At 46.1% G+C, this 17892-nt stretch overlaps 1 protein-coding gene across 1 annotated transcript in view; it reads right to left on the reverse strand.

The window, feature by feature from the left end:
- The window catches only part of rnf123 (ring finger protein 123), a 176115-nt gene that overhangs the window by 104378 nt on the left and 53845 nt on the right, over positions 1-17892 (reverse strand). Inside the window, exons 32-34 of the mRNA XM_072665512.1 lie at positions 10747-10886; positions 5798-5986; positions 3024-3099 (exon numbers count right to left, since the gene is read on the reverse strand). Of these exons, the coding sequence (XP_072521613.1) occupies positions 3024-3099; positions 5798-5986; positions 10747-10886 (405 nt within the window). The remainder of the gene's footprint in view (positions 1-3023; positions 3100-5797; positions 5987-10746; positions 10887-17892) is intronic.

The following is a 17892-nucleotide window of genomic DNA, read 5'->3' on the forward strand; positions in this document are numbered from 1 at the left end:
AGCTTTTAAGGTTTCGATCCACTTCCGATCCACTTCCGATCCCCTAGGGTTTGTCAGTAAAACCAGTAACCAGAGCTTTATTTGAACAGAGAAGTGCGCTGACATTACAAGTTAGCAGCTAAAACAAAAGCCAAAACTGGTTCTAACGCTAACTCTCCATTCCACCTTAAATACAGCCGCAGTTACAGTGTGTGGCTTTTCAGCAGCAGAGCTGAACTGCGGCATTATTTAAGGTGGAACGGAAAGTTCGGGGATGAGGAAAACTTAGCTCAGAGCCTCGCTGTACACGTGTCACAGCAACAGCAGACGACCACAGAGCAGCAGATAGAGTGAGTTAGTTAATCTGTCAGAAGAGGAGGATCTGATTTACCCAGTTTGGTTGTAGTGCTGCAACAACAGCGATATTCTATTCCATCTCTAGAAACCTACCGAAATCTATAGAAACTATGGTGGAAAAGCTCTGTTCTACCAGCGAGAGAACCGCACTCCTTTCTCTGGTGCTAAAGCAGCTCCGAACGGCGCATTCAGAACCAAGGAGGAGCCTAATGCTAATGCACACACTCTAAATGTGATCAGACTGCATAGATGGAACTGGAACTGGGAGCTGAATGGTCAGGTAGGTCAGTCGGACTGGACTGTAAGATAAACAAAGTAGATCAGATATGAAGTCAGATTTGGTCTGATTAGATAAACTGGTTCTAAAAATGCAGTGACTTTACTGACGTTTACTGCTGTAAACGTTAGCACATCTTACCCAAGTTGTGGGTAGGGATGCAATGATCCGATATTACGATCAAATATCGGCCCCGATATTATCAAAATTAGCTGGGTCGGGTATCGGATAATTAGGCCGACCCATGGAACCGATCCTTTCACTTTAATTTGTTGGTGAGGTACATGGTTTATTTATTCAGCAATGGTATCGGATTGGTATCGGGTATCGACCGATATGCATATAAGTTATCGGTATCGGAACTGAAAAAGCCTGATCGGTGCATCCCTAGGTGTGGGGCTGTGTTATTTAAAGAAACACTAAGATCGGACCGGACCGGGCCAGTATTGGCTGATAGTCAGCATTAGGAGCCTCGGATCGGATTGGGGGGGAGGGTAAACAACCCTGATCAGGACCTTGATTCCTAGTATTTGTTAATGTAGCCCATCCATTAAAAATCTCCAGCCTCAGGGCGCCCTCCGCACCAACATAGTGACCCAATGTCATTCATTACGAGTCTCTTCATTCTACATTGTCATGTCTGATAAATTGGCCCTCTGGGCTGAGGACAACCTCAATACCCTCCAGCAAAACTGAGTTATGATTTTAAACTCAGCCATTGTCCCCTTCCCTCCTCATCCATCAGCACACCTGTCCAACTTCCAAAAGCTCCTCCAGTAGTTTTCCGACATAAACTATATAAAAAGTGAGCATTTAGAGAAAGGCTTCAATAGAATGAGACCTAATCTACGGTGATGGATGGCAGGTGGAGGAAAGCCACAAGGTCAATTGGCTTTACTCAAGAAACCTTAACTGATATAAATTTGCCCATAAAGCGGAACCCCGACTCCGGCTGCATTCAAATGAAGGTGGCGTTCGGACTGTCCTTGATTCTTGATTATCCTTGAAAAAGGAATTGCTGATGTCTAAAATATTCATAAATACCGGGACCATTCGGGACGTATAAAAGATCCTATCATGGTATCACCAAAATGACGGTCTTCTGTAATGAACTCACTTATATCACTACGCTCAGATACAGTTTTACGAGCGTATTTACCACCCTGTTATTCTCCCTCAGAGTCAAACGGATTCTCCCGTTTCCTGTTGCTTTTTAAGGTGTTGATAGGTGGTTGCCAAAGTGTTGCTATGGTAAAGCTGCTGGTAGCTATGTGTCTAGGTAGTTGCTAAAGTGTTTCTACAGTGCAGGTGTAGGTTGCCAAGTGTTTTGGTTGCTAAGGTGTTGCTAAGTGGTTGCTATGGTATAGATGGTGGTTGCTAAGGTGTTGTTATGGTAAGGCTGCTGGTTGCTATGGTGTCTAGGTTGTTGCACAAGTGTTTCTACAGTATAGGTGTTGCTAAGTGGTCGCTATAGTATACATGTTGGCTGCTAAAGTGTTGCTAGGTGGTTGCCAAAGTGTTGCTACGGTATAGCGGCTGGTTGCAAGGTGTTGCTTGGTGGTTGTTAAGCGATTTCTATGGTAAAGCTGCTGGTTGCTTTGGTGTATAGGTGGTGGCTGAAGCGTTTCTACAGTACAGGAGTAGCTTGCCAAGTGCTTTGGTTGCTAAGAGGCTGCTACGTAATTGCTAAGGTGTTGCAGGGTGGTTGCTAAAGTGTTGCTATGCTATAGCTGCTGGTTGCTAAGATATTGCTTGGTGGTTGCTAAGCGGTTTCTATGGTAAAGCTGCTGGTTGCTAAGGTGTTGCTTGGTGGTTGCTAAGCAGTTTCTATGGTAAAGCTGCTGGTTGCTATGGTGTCTAGGTGGTTGCTAAAGCGTTTCTACAGTGCAGGCGTAGGTTGCCAAGTGTTTTGGTTGCTAAGGTGTTGCTAAGTGGTTGCTATAGTATAGATGGTGGTTGCTAAGGTGTTGTTATGGTAAAGCTGCTGGTTGCTATGGTGTCTAGGTAGTTTCACAAGTGCTTTTGCAGTATAGGTATTGGTTGTATCCGCTCAGCCCGTCTACCTTCTCCAGGCAGCCTAGCATTAGCTTTTAGCCTTTCAGGTCCTTTTCACTTCCACAAGCAGTCCTCTGGAGGCTCTTCTCCCATCTCCGGCCGACCTAGCGTTCATTTTTGGGGGTGTAAATATAAGGAATATCGGTTGCTCTTCTGGAACTTCTGGAATTGACCCGTATACAGTCCGGGTTTATATCTACGGATTTTGCTTTTCAATGAAGAGACAACAGAGTTGGAGGTTTACGGTTTATCACCTCTATACCAGCATCCATCCCACCTTTAACAACAGAGTATTAAACCACAGTTACTTAATCCACATTCTGGTGTCCTCATGTCATATGTCTGAGCCTGTTACCTGGGAGACGAAGGTTGACCACCCGGTCGAAGAGGTTTCTCTCAGCCGTCACTCGATTCAGCACCTGGTTCAGCAGCTGGAGGGCACAGAACACAAAGGCTCCTTATTACCAAAATGACACAAACGCACTCAAAGCACTCAACGCTCCGTATTCACAGCTTGATTCCCTGCCATTGTGAACCAGGCGCAAACGGAAAGGCTTTCAGAAACAGCACTTAGGAGCACTGGAGTGCAGGGAGCGAATGGGGTTGGCCTTATATTAAGCATCTGCAAAGCTGTACATCAGTTAGCACGTCAGCAGAAATGTTAATGCCTATATATGGAGAAGTTCTGGTAATGGGCTGACATCAGGTGTACATCAATACACCCAGACCGCTCTGATGAACCCATTCTTTGCTTTCCCACACATCTGTCACACAGCAACATCAGGGGGAATTAGCTGTTGATGAGGGATGAATTACAGCAAATGCGCCAGGGAGCGAGAGATGGAGCGATGATTGTGGGGCACATCATGGTGTTGATAAGGTGAGGCAGGTGCAATCAGCACTTAATTAATGAGAGAGTGGTGTGCTGACCCTGGAAAGGAACAGAAATGGCACATACGGCACAAAACCTGAAGCATTACCTGTAAAACTGCATGTAGATCAGTAAGGGTTCAGTAATGGTACCAATGGTACCGAGACTGGCACCATGGACAGCTCTGCTTTCACTGCTAAGTGGTCGCTATGATATAGGTGTTGGTTGCTATGATATAGGTCTTGGTTGCTAAAGCGGCTGCTATAGCATAGTTGCTGAGGTGTTGCTAAAGTGGTTGCTATAGTACAGGCGTTGATTGCTAAGGTTTTGCTTGGTGGTTGCTAAAGTGTTCCTATGGAATAGCTATTAGTTGCTAAGGTGTTGCCAGATAGTTGCTAAGGTGTTGCCAAGTGATCGCAATAGTAAAGGTGTTGGCTGCTAAGGTGTTGCTATGGTAAAGCTGTTGGTTGCTATGGTAAATAATGTGCTTAGGTGCCTTAAACCTTATCCAAAACATCATGTCAAAAATGTGCAGAGAGGCCCCGAGTGGTCCAGTGGAATAAGGCGTGGTCAATATGACCACAGGATCGATAGATCGAATCCCGGTCATGCTGCTAGCCAATGGCAGCCGGGGCCCCGGGAGAGCACAATTGGTCGATTGGCTTTCCCCAGAGCGCGTCGGTTGCCCCGTGACGTTGCACTGTCTGGAAAAAGAGGCGCTGGCTGGTTGAGCATGTGTCGGAGGAGGCGTGCGACGGCCTTCATCCTCCCATTGCGTCCAGATAAGCAGCTTTATCGTTCTAATTTTCACGGTGCTGCTCGTCGTTCGTGACCGTGATGCTCAACTGTCTTATCTCCTCAGCGCCTAGAGCTGTGGTGGCACAACGCTACACATTAAAACAGCTGTACGAACATCCAACAAAGCATGGAATCACAGGGAAAGCAGTGAAAGCAGAGCTGTCCATGGTACCAGTCTCGCTTATTACTGAACTACATGTAGTTTTACAGGTAAAGCATGACCTCAGCCTTGACCTCCTTTGGGTTTTGTGCCATATGTGCCATTTCTGCTCCCTTCCAACGTCAGCACACCACTCTCTCATTATTTAAGGACTGATCGCACCTGCCTCACCTTATCAACACCTGTGATGCAAGTGACAGGAGGAGAACATGTATGGGCAGGGCAGTTGGTGATCCAAAATCAGAAACCTAATAAAAAATAAATACACGCTTACATCATGAATTCATGTCAAACGAGGTTTGTGTCTCAGTGTGGTTAAATTATTCATGTTGCGTGTTCGGGATAATGCGGCTCGGAGGATCAGATACACAGACCGGCATCTTCAGAAGGGAAGAACACAGAAACTAGAAAAGTGTCTGAAGCTTTAATCTTTACAAGCTTTTACAGCACTTTTACTGCTCTTTAACAAGTTCCCTAATATTAGGGTTCATTGAGAGATGCCTCAGAGGAACCACTTATAAAAGCGTAAAGAATGTGTATGTATGGAACCAAAAATATCTGTATCTAACCTCAGATCTGAAAGTGGGCGTGGCCTGAATCGGTTTATTTTTCGGTTTATTTTTACCAGGTCTTTTAGGGAGCGTTTCATTTTGCCTGTCTGAATGAATGATCCACAGTTTATATTTATTGTCATTTATTCATATTTATTTATTTACTGACTGGAAAATCACCCCCTCAAAAGAATTGCTATGCTCAAGGGGATGTTTTTCAGTCAGTTAATATGTCAACAAAATCATAAGTAGATTATTTTGGGGCTCAGCGAGGCAGTGCTTAGGTCAGGCTACTGGGGCGAACCAGTAATGGCCGGCCGCTGGGTTGACATTTTTTACTTAAACGTCCTCTCCTACATTCTGCATGATCTGGTAGCCATGTGGATCCATCAGCTAGTCAGCTCTGGATCAGGCAGAATCAGAAAATGAAGTAGAAATGAAAAGAGGGACACACACAGGCAAATTTATGGTAAATCTAGAGGTCATGTCTGGCACAGAGTGGGCTGGTGTCCTTTAACTGAGACCTACTTATATGTTCAATGTAAAAAAGTAAAGCTTTAAATACAGTTTAAACAATAAATGCTATAATTAATAGAACAGTAAATATATAATAGTACACTGGTAACAGCGATAGCAATACACTGCCACTGTAACAACATTCCATGTCCACCTTGGACAGATCAGATCAGATGACCGCTCAGCTACCTTGACCACAAAGGTAAACACAGCCAGTCCTCCGATTTACCCACCTGAGCCAGTCTCCGCAGCAACAGCTCGGCCGAGGGGCGGTTCCAATCCAGGAAAATCTCAGGCACCAAAGTGACGGTCATCTCCAGCACCCGCAGCAGGCTGACGGACAGGTCGAAGCAGGTGGCGCACACCTTGAGCTGCCTCGTGTCCACAAAGTTCCGCTCCGGACGCTCCGCCGCCTGCTGGATCTGTCAGACAGAGACTCATTACCAAGCAGCATCACATAGCCTACAAATAATGACGAGAGGTGCAATTACACCAGGGTGGTGTTGTACTAGAGGTCTTTATTGCATATCGTTTGGGACTCACATTCAAGGCTGTGAAGACTGGGACAGATACTCGCCTCTGCCTACCGCTCATCTGTGATTGGTGGATTTGCGTGTTAGTCTATGGTTTTGTATGAAACTGACTAATGGACACCCAGAAACTCGTCTTCTGCCTCTAGATGTTTCTATACTAATTTATTTATAAATTCCACAGCTTTACTGAAGGGTTAAACCTTTAAACCTTTAGTTTGGTTTGCTCTTGATTGAAGTTGAAGTGAGTGGTGGAGAAGATCACCATGGCCAGATCCAGAGAGCTCTCAGAGGCCTTCAGAAAGAAGGCAGTAGATGCAGATTAGTCTGGGAAGGGCTTTAAAAAGAGCTCAGAACACAATGGGAAATCAGCCGATCCACTGTCTGCTAAAGCATTTCTAAGCGGAGAACATTTAGAACAACGGCCAGCATGGCCAGATCAGGATGTCCCAGCAAGTTCAGCGTAAGAGCAGTCTCCAACAACCCAAAATATCATCATGGACCTACAGGAAGCTCTTGCTGCCACAGTTGATGTCAAAGTACAGCATCTACCATCAGAAAGAGACCAAACAAGTGTGATTGTTATGGGAGGTGTGCAAGGAGAAAAAAACAAAAACAAAAAAACAGACAGACAGACAGACAGACAGACAGACAGACAGATAGACAGATAGATAGATAGATAGATAGATAGATAGATAGATAGATAGATAGACAGACAGACAGACAGACAGATAGATAGATAGACAGACAGATAGATAGATAGACAATCAGACAGATAGGCAGATAGATATAGATAGACAGACAGATAGACAGACAGACAGACAGATATAGATAGATAGATATAGACAGACAGACAGATAGATATAGACAGACAGATATAGACAGACAGACAGATAGATATAGACAGACAGATAGATATAGACAGACAGACAGACAGACAGATAGATATAGACAGACAGACAGACAGATATAGACACACAGACAGACAGATATAGACAGACAGATAGTTATAGACAGACAGACAGACAGACAGATATAGACAGACAGACAGACAGAGTGACAGACAGACAGACAGACAGACAGACAGTAAACCATCACGTTCATTAGCCGGATCAGGTCGGTTCTAGAACCGAACTCTGCAGGAGTAGAACATCCCCCAGCCCTCCACGGTCAAACGCTTCCCTGCAATAAAGGAGACACACAGTCTCTCCATTTTACAGGAAGCTAATGGAAACACATTCAGCAGGGCAAAATCTAATTTGCACTTTGGAGCCTGAGAAAGCATTTTATATCCTGATCCTTACAGACACACGAAGCTGTCTGGAATATAGATGATATTTCCCATTAAATGTTCCAACAAATGCTATAGCAATAGTCCTCCTTTTCCCTATAAACCAAATGCAAATCGTGCATAACGCTGCATTTCTCATTTTGCCTCGTGTTCGCTTTCGGACAGAAGCGGGCTGTTGTCCTGCATGGAGGATTGCAAGAGTGGCAAAGGAGCAAAGCAGGCGATGAAAGGGGGGGAAAACGCTGAGAATTTCTGAACCTCATGCAAATGAGACGTGAATTTTGCTGAGCAGGGGCAAAACAAACTCGAGAAGTGAGGGCGAGGTAAGAGTTTCATCATGCGTCAGGCCCGTATGCAAGCTAGTCTTCAGCGGGAAACCACAGCAAGACATATACAGTTATATCAGAACATTATGACCACCCTTTTTTAATAGTGGGAATAACCATCCTCGGCTCGGATGACTCTAGCTGAGATGTCGTGGCATTGACTGGATCACATGATGGAAGGTGTTCAGTATAGAGGCTAACTAGTCCGCAGTGGCCGGAGTTGTTGTCCCCCTCTGGCATCAATGGCCCAAACAGCACCACTGTTATGTTGCTCTTCTAAACATCAGTCAAATCACACACTTTACCCATGATGATGGTTTTGGTTTAAATCCAAACCAGCGGTGGTCATAATATTCTGATATGACTGTACAGATCACTTTCCGCTGCATCACTGGAGCAGAGAGGGTTAAGGGTCTTGCTCAAGTGTCCAACAGTGGCAGCTCAGCGGATTTTAGTATCGAACCCTGTGATCAATTACCCAGAGCTCCAACCACTGAGCTACTAAAAATATCCTGTCTTTACATATCCCAGCTTTTAAAGCCAGGGTCAGCCATGCCACAATATCCCTGGGTACAGTGGCAGCTTGGTGGATGCGGATTCGAATAGGGTTGCCACCCGTCCCGTAAAATACAGAACCGTCCTTTATTTGGCACTTAAATGTTGCGTCCCGTATTAAACCATTATTTTCTGTATTTCCATAAACGTCCAGTATGGACGTGAGTGGGAAGAGGCACATCCTTGGCTGGACAGCGCCAGTGGAGATGATTAAAAGACAAATTGCAATATGGGCAAAGCTTATTTTAGTAGACTGTTGTGGTTTGATTGATTGTTTAGGATGTTAAGTTTACAAAGTCAATAAATAATCATTTATTTATTTTTCAGTATGATTTGCTAATATAAATATTATATATGGGCGCTTAAAGAACAAATCATACTAATGGAATAATAGTTAATAAATAAATACATTAGTTAAGAAAAAAAAATATTTTATATATAGATATATATTCACACACATACATACATATACATACATATACATATACATATATATACACACAAACACACACACACATTTCCTAGATTAAATATGTTTGTGGTCAGGCCCGTGGTGGTCAAGGCCCCGAGAAGCCATGGTGGGTGTCCCTTATTTTCATTTCTGAAAGGTGGCAACCCTAGTATTGAACCCATAACCTTGTGATCAATAACCCGGCGCTCTAACCACTTAACCACCAGTGCCCCACTATCAATTGGTCCTTTCGGACAGAAGCGGGCTGTTGTCCTGCATGGAGGATTGCGAGAGTGGCAAAGGAGCAAAGCAGACGATGAAAGGGGGGGGAAAACGCTGAGAATGTCTGAACCTCATGCAAATGAGACGTGAATTTTGCTGAGCCCATGACCTTGTGATCAATAACCCCGCGCTCTAACCACTGAACCACCAGTGCCCCACTATCAACTGACCATCACCTCAGTTAGTAAAGCACTGTTTAACAAGCACTTTAACTGAGGCTGGTCATTCCTGACCATACAATACTAGAGATGGTATCGGTCAATTTTCAGCCCAAATATGCAATCAGCGACTGGACGGTATTTCTAGCAGATCTTAGGAGTTGATCAGATTATATATGATTCATATTACGTGAGTTGCTGCCTTGCTGCGCAATGTCCCTCAGTCACAGGACCCTGCAGTTCCTTACTCAACTGCTAGATGGCTTTACGGACCTCGCACAGAGCAGCCTATCAACAGAAGCCTATTAAATCCAGTGTACAAATCCGCGCCATGCAGAGCCAATCTGGTGGTTTTACAGTGCTGGAAAGACTAAACTATCTATTACAGCAAAGAACAGGAAAGCAGCCAACCTGATGAGGGACGATCGAAAACAATCCAATCGTGTTATACAACATGCTGTGAACACCGGTTCGCTTCTCAACGGACTGCATCAGCTCTCCCTTTCAATTGCGCTCTCACCGAAAAGGCCGCTGGTAAACACCAATTTCATCCTCCTGAAGATAGCTGCCTCTTAATTCAGGAATCCTCGTAGATGAAAGCCAGCCCCTGAGAGCCAGCGAACCTTCAGGCCAAGGAACCCAACCTTCAAAGCCCAATCCTCGGTAAAGTGCAGGCCCCGTGCGTCGCTCTGCCTTGAACGCCACTGTCTTAAGAGCTGGGTAGATGGGCCGGCAGGAGAGCACTTTCCCAGCTCCCCTGCTGGAGCTTAATTCTCTGCCATTATGGACCAGGGAGCCGTGCTCTTTCCTTCCATCGCCCGAGGGAGGCTAAAGCCTCCCATCACTAATAATGACACCACAGGAAAAGCAAAGGGGGCGAGCGGAGCAGGGGCCTATTTTCACTTCTGAAATCCGTCTTCTTGGCTGCGCTCCTTCTACCCTGGGATCAAATTATAGTTTCACAAGGGGCAGAGGGTGTGCTTGAAAAAGGGGTATGGAGATTTGAATGTGGAGAAGGAGATGTTTGGAGGATGGGTTAAGGTCTTGCCAGCATAATTAATCAGGGTAATGTAGTGTTTTGTGATAGGTACGTACATGAGGGTGGAGGAGTGGGCTGGTGACTCACGGTAAAAAGAGTACCGTATTCGTGTTAAACAGATTGAAAATGAGGTAGAACTGTTGTTTTCCTTGGGATATAAATGTGCTGTTGCATGACAATTAGGCGCTCGCTTCGCCGAAAAGATCCGATAAAATTACGGACGTAACCGTAAATCTGAGCGCAATGCGGCTTTCGCTTAATCACGGGCACTTACGCTCTCCGCTGAAGTGATGGTTACAATGCTAATATCAACATCTCTGCAACATTTCCTTTCACTAAGCCATTTGCATGCAAATACCGCTGTTTGAAATGTGAATGACTAAGCCACCACAACAACAATACCTATTGAGAGCAATGACGATACTATTGATCAAGTCCCCTATGAATAATATGAAGCTCTGAGTAGAATCTGAAGCAATGGTTCACTGAGCTGGGAGCCCAAAACCCACTGACTGGGACATCGTGACAGGGTAGTGTGGCTGTTCCTTACCTCCTGGATCATGCCAATGAACTCTGAGAATGCCCAGTTGAGCTGGTTGAGGACGCTGTTGAGGAAGCTGGCGGCCATGTCTTTGTCCTGACTCAGGAGCTCCGCCATGTGCCTCTGGAGCAGGAGGGATGGGCAAGGCTCTGCAAGCAATCACAGAAGTCCATGTTTAGCATTAGTCCATTGGCATTAGTCTACCTATAACCAATCATTAACACTCTGCTTTTGTTCATACGGATTCAATTAACCCTCATTTTACAGTGTTGATTTTTTTTTTTTTACTTATCATAAGGTTGTGGGTTCAATTCCCACGTCCGCTAAGCTGCCACTGTTGAGCCTTTGAGCAAGGCCCCCTATTAGAGAAAGATGGTATGGGAAAAAAGGACCTTCTTAAATCTCAGAGGATGCACAGTGGATAAAGGACTGGATTGGTGATCACAGGGTTGTGGGTTCGATACCTAAGGCTGTTAAATCTTTAGGGCTCTATGTGGCTTAGCAGTCAAATGCGCTGCCGCTGTGGCCTGGGGGTCGCAAATTTGAATCTCGGGCCATGACGATATTTTGCTTTTCCACCTGGGTAGATGGCGCCCTCTCTCCTTGTCACGCTTAAAGTAATATTGGCCGGTACAGGCGTCTGTTAGCTGGTGTGGTGGAGCTTGGGACCTGGCGCTTTCCTCAGAGCATGTTGGCTGCCTGAGGATGCCGCATCGATGGCAGGCCGAAAAGAGGTGGGGGGGCTGACTTCACATGTATCGTACGTATCCTAGCTGCGGGAGCATTGCTAGTGCTAGGGGGGGCTATAAAGGTGTCGTTGACATTGTTTATGGAACAAAAAAGTGGTTCTTCAATGGGATGAATCTAAGCTTTCTCTTTAGAAAAATAAGAACAATCAGTACCGCTCTGTGGATCCTCAGGGCTTCATTAAACCCACGACAACAAGGTCAAAACCTTCGGCAATGCTACCAGTGTTCTGTCCCGTATCATCATCATCATCATCATCACCACCATCAGTAGTAAAGGGCTCAGAAATGGCTTTATAGCTTTGGGCCGGAGCTCTTATCTCAGGGCTTTGATGAGCAGATGACCAGGTTTTCGCACTGTAGTTAATTCACAATATGGGCATTATAACACGTCTGATATTCCGGTCACATTCTTACACTGGAACAGATTGTGACAAAACGAGTCAATGTACGAAAATATCTCGCCGTATGGCAGCGGACCAGAATGGAACCAAAATGCTCCCACTTCAATAATCAGCTGTTACCTTTCCTATTAGGCCCACTCTAATTACCGTGTAATGAGCGATGAAAATAGCCTAAGCTGCACAACAGTGGTGGTCAAACGGGAGCAATGCTACGCCCACAAAACAATACAATTTAATGACACCGTCGTGGTAGCGCACCTACGGCTGACACAAAGACATCCGGTATCAGCCAACGTTCAGCCATCACCACTGTTCTCTAAATGGCTTTCTCCATGCACAAAAGAGGATGCTGGGTCATTCAATAGCATGTCCTGATGTGCTAAAAGCCTCAGAGAGTGGTGCAAAGCAAAGTGGGCCGCGGACGCTGTAAATGGAGCTAATCAGTTGACAGGGCAGCGCCGCCGTGTAACAGAGAAACGGCCTTTATGTTTAATTAGACAGACGAGAGGCAGCTCGTCGCTTTATGGTGCGCAATGTCAGCCGGGACAGTAGCGTTTAAAGGGCAACAGAGGAGGAGGGCGGGACGCATCTTTGACGCTCGGGGATGGGGGATTGACTGGGAAATGGAAGTCAATGCCAGGCTTATCCACTTTTATGTCCTCTGTGGCAGGGAGCATGTGTTCTTCAAGCTAGAAGCAGCCCAAGGTGGTCCCTATGCTTCAATCAGGCTTTGAAGGAAGACATGAAGGAACGGCTGAATATGCTGAAAGATCAAGACGTGAGCCCAGGATGTGACCTGTAGTGAGTCAGTATAAGAGTAGGCTTGAAAGTATGATTTGAGAAAGATGTGAGCTACATGTTCTGGAGCTCTAAACACATTCACATGTTCCTCAAGCAACTGAATCAGGTGTGGGACATTAGGCGACCGGTGTGCTTGCTGTGTGAGGCCAGTATAATAGGTCATACCTGACCTTGCTTGCCGTGTGAGGCTCAAATAATAGCCCATCTTGCTTGCTGTGTGAGGCCGGTATACTAGGCCATACTTGACCTTGCTTGCTGTGTGAGGCCGGTATACTAGGCCATACTTGACCTTGCTTGCTGTGTGAGGCCGGTATACTAGGCCATACTTGACCTTGCTTGCTGTGTGAGGCTGGTATAATAGGCCAGAGAGCAACTGACCTGCACTCTCTGGGTGGGCAGGACGGCCTTCTATACCCCCATTACTCAGTCCAATGCTAGGCAGCATGGCCATCTCATTAGCTGACATGATAGAATTTGCAGTTAGCGTCTCCTCAGAGCGCGTTGAGCTCCAACGATGGTGCCTTGGCAGCAGTTCGAGAAGAAGCACCTAGCCGAATTTCTGTGCGTTATAGACTTGACTGCAAGCTCTATTTGGCCGTCTACACTCTTCCTCACTTACACACAGCATATGAACAACCCTCCTGGGTTTTTTTTCACTAACAACATACAAAGCATGGTTAATTCCTAATTAAAATGCATTCAGCACATGGAAATGAAGAGGCTGTTTATTCCAACAAGAGATGCAGGAGAACTAACGTCCTTTCAGAAGAAGTGTTTGTTTGTGGCGTTACAGAAGCTCCTGCTCTGGAGCAGTTCTTCTATTCATTCATCTTCATATCCACCTCTTTCTACTCAAGGTGGCAGTGGGTCTAGAATCTACCTGGAATCATTGGGCCCAAAGCAGGAATACCAGGCCCGTCCATCACAGAATACCGCCCCATACACCATTTCACTTGCACCAGGAGGATCATTTAGCACAGCCAACCCACAACCCTAGGCCCCCGGAGCTGTGCGCCACATGCTCTACCAGTTGGGCCACCATGCTGCCCCTGCGCTGAAGTTGATTTCTCAAAGTTCTTCATTAGATCAGACAATACCGGCCCCAAACAGATGAACAGGCCTTCAGTCATGGTTGTCCAAAGATCTCAGGGGACTCATTCCTGACTAGCCGCAGATTCAGCTTTATCCAAATCCACAATAAGAGGACCAGATGTTTACATCAAACAAGGAGCACTTATCCCACTTTTAAAGAGCCAGTATCACCCCTCACCAGTCCATCTAGCATATATACACCAATCGGCCATTACATTAAAACCAATGGTTTCAATGGCACCCGTCAGGTGGCCAGCAGCAAATGAACAGTCAGTTCATGAAGTCGATGTGTTGGAAGCTGGAAAAATGAGCAAGTGTAAGGATCTGACATGAGCCAGGGTCATGGGCACCCAACACTTATTTGTGCAACCCATGGAGGTGCCATCTCACTACCTACATGATTTACAGGATCTCCTGCTAACATCTTGGTGCCTTTAATACTGATCATGGCTTTCAAGAAGCCATCACTGTAGCCTTTCCAAGACAAAGACATCTGGGGGGGGCTTAGGCATCCATGGCACAATTATGCTGGGAGTCTAGGAGCATTACATGGCCTTCCCTCCTGCCCCACCATCAAATGCTAGCTCACAGGGCTAGCATTCTGTTAGCAGAATTAACAGAACTGGCTGTTAGTGTCCTCTTTAAAAAGCGCTGAGATGTTCAGTGATGTTTCTGCATTAGCAGCAGTAAGATCAAAAAATTGACTGGCTTTCATGGTTACCTTCAACCTACCTGATGACACCTTAGCAGTGGTCATGTGTATCTCATTCAGTGACACATGGTATAAAAGGAACACAGAAAGTGTGACTAACAAAAAGAGCTATACACAAATGTGCCAAAACATTATGACCACCCACAGACGAATCAAACACCTTCGATAACCTTGTAAAACATGGCAAGGTCTGGAATATAAGCCTGATTGTAACGGAACAGCAGGTTCTCGTAGCTGACATGTTGGATTTGGGAGATTTGGGCAAGTGAGAAAACCTTAGCGACTTTTACAAAGGCCAAACCGATGAAAGTCAGATCATCTCTGAGACTCATCTCATTGCTTGTGGAACACTCTACTGGCAGTACGGCAACAGAGCATTGGGTACCCAAGGCTTTTTGATGTGTAAGGGCAATGACGGCTATCCCAACTATAGGCCGAACTGAAAGAAGCCCTGCTGTATATGGGGCTGTGCCCATGCTAACTCCTGTCCACCATTGAAAGCACCTATAATGGACACGTGAGTGTCAGAACTAGACCAGCGATGGACAAAGGTGGCCTGATCCTCAAATTCTTTCACATCCGCCAAATTCGTTTGCACCGCTTCCCTGTGGGATGTGCTGTAACTGTCTGGAGTCCAACCCTGTTGCGGCTCTACCTCTCCACAACTTTCAGGACTTGAAGGATCTGCTGGAACCACAGATTCCAGATACCACAGGGCGCCTTCAGAGGTTCTTTCAGCGGTACACGGAGGACCAACAGAATCTTAGGCAGATGGTCATAGTGTTTTGGCTCATCGTTGCACTGTATGCTCCCATACTACAGGCAGGGTAAAAGAAGTGGGAGGGGCTGAGAAGGAACTAGCGACAAGGAAAAGGTTTAATTAGACAAGGGAGGGCTCTACATCTACATGCATCTGCAGAAGCATCGTCAACACGAACGTCAGGTTTGTAGTTTCTACAGCTCATCCGGCATCCAAACGCCAGCCTCGCTAATCAGGACCAGGGAAAGCTACTGAAGGTGGAGAAAGAATGGGGAAAGAACAAAAACAAACCAAAAAAAAAAATGGGAAGGGAACTTACTTTGGAAACTAGCAATTGACAAGTCTCCTGGAAGTCATGCAAATGAGAGTGAGAAAAGATGACAGTGTTAGCATCGAGACAAAGCCGGTCAAACGAGGGAAAGAAGTCATGCATGGCTAGAACAAAGGCTCAGCACTCAAACAGAAACATCCTGCACTGCCACGGGGGAGAGGAGAAAGTTGTTAAGTTATGCTTTACAGGGATCTGTCTCATGCTGTTGATGTGAAAGATGGAGACTCTGAACAGGACAGTTTGTTCTTCTCGCGAAATCAAACTACTCAAAGAGGCACTCAAAGACCACTTAGCCAGGAAAATCGGAGAGTAGCGAGTTTTCTCACACGGTCTAATCTAATTAACAGGTTGGATTTACCCACGGGAGCCAATTTGGATTAAACCTTGGGGTCCTCATTCAACGACATCTCATTTTGAGGTGGACGTAGGAGTGGGGTGAGTTTATAGGTGTAAGTCGGTTCTCTCGGTCTGGATCAAGGGAGTCAATAATACATTGCTGGATGTTAGTTCTGGTTGCTTTGCGTTCATACTGACATGCTTGCAATCGAAACAAAAAGGGTGGGTGGGTCTCATTTAACGTTACTGTGGCTGTGTCCCAATTCACAAAACTGTTTTCTGAGGCAGCTACACTCATAGTGGCTAGTTGTGAAACCCTGTGTAGTAGTGTTGTGGTGTGTGGTTTGGGACACAGCCCCACAGTTCTGATGGATGCTAGGTTAAGAAATCCTGTGTGGTAGTGTGTGGTTTGGGACACAGCCCTACAGTTCTGATGGTGGCTAGTTTAAGATATTCTGTGTGGTAGTGTGTGGTTTGGGACACAGCCCCACAGTTCTGATGGATGCTAGTTTAAGAAATCCTGTGTGGTAGTGTGTGGTTTGGGACACAGCCCTACAGTTCTGATGGTGGCTAGTTGTGAAACCCTGTGTTGTAGTGTTGTGGTGTGTGGTTTGGGACACAGCCCCACAGTTCTGACGGTGGCTAGTTGTGAAACCCTGTGCAGTAGTGTGTGGTTTGGAACACAGCCTCACAGTTCTGACGGCGGCTTGTTTAAAAGACCCTGTGTAGTTGTGTAGTAGTGTGGTAGTGTGTGGTTTGGGACAAAGCCCCACAGTTCTGACGGTGGCTAGTTTAAAAAAAACCCTGTGTAGTAGTGTGGTAGTGTGTGGTTTGGGACACAGCCCACAGTTCTGATGATGGCTAGTTGTGAAACCCTGTGTAGTAGTGTAGTAGTGTATGGTTTGGGACACAGCCCCACAGTTCTGATGGCGGCAAGTTTAAAAGACCCTGTGTAGTAGTGTGGTAGTGTGTGGTTTGGGAGAAAGCCCCACAATTCTGATGGTGCCTAGTTGTGAAACCCTGTGTAGTAATGTGTAGTTTGGGACACAGCCCCACAGTTCTGATGGTGGCTAGTTGTGAAGTCCTGTGTAGTAGTGTGGTAGTGTGTGGTTTAGGACACAGCCCCTATAAAAGAACTAAAGCACCAGACAGAAGAAGCACAGGAACGTGGGCAGGTCTGCACCGAGACTCATCCATGATGAAGCGGGGCATTGGTGGAGTGAGCGTACAGGTACTAGATTTTGGGGGCAGGAATGACCCCGTGACCCCATGCAGATGGCTTTGGGTCCTACTGCGCTCATACTTCAAATAAACCGCACCTGTCTGTTGGGAAATGGGCCGAGACTCACTTGCTCAGGTGGTCTCGGCCTACTTCTCACCACCAGAATTGGAAAGTCAGCGTTCACCCCAACTCTACAAACCGCACTAAGAGAGTAATCACACCAGGACTCGTTTTAATGGAACCAACTAGAAACACACCCTTAATGTCTGAGGTTTAAAGAAGACAGCCCCCTCCAGAATCCTGTCTAACCATGTTCTAAACATCTGCAGCTGATGTTCTGCACCTGAAATGGGGGGAGGGTTGAACTTTTGCATAGGGCGTCCCTTTTTACATGGCCATACTTGAGCATCTGCACAGTAAACAAAGCCTGCCGACCTGGAAGCCTAATTTAGGATGCAATCTTGGCAGAAGTCGCACAAACAACTGGGACGCATTGCATACACAGTCCTACCTTGCTTGCTTTCAACCAGACACACACACGTACACACACACACACATTGCTTTTCTACTACATGTGGGAAACGTCTCAAAACATGGGCTATGCAAACGTCTCTCCACTGACTCGTCAGAGCGTTCTTGCAGAATGTGCCAGCAAAGGTAAGAGGGGAGCAGTCATCCACAGTCTTAAAGGTTACAGCACCGCCTCGAAACACTTCCAAGCCCTCTCAGTGACCTCACAAGGCATTTGAGC

This window comes from Salminus brasiliensis, chromosome 21 (assembly GCF_030463535.1).
Source record: "Salminus brasiliensis chromosome 21, fSalBra1.hap2, whole genome shotgun sequence".
In the NCBI taxonomy this organism is placed as follows: domain Eukaryota; kingdom Metazoa; phylum Chordata; class Actinopteri; order Characiformes; family Bryconidae; genus Salminus; species Salminus brasiliensis.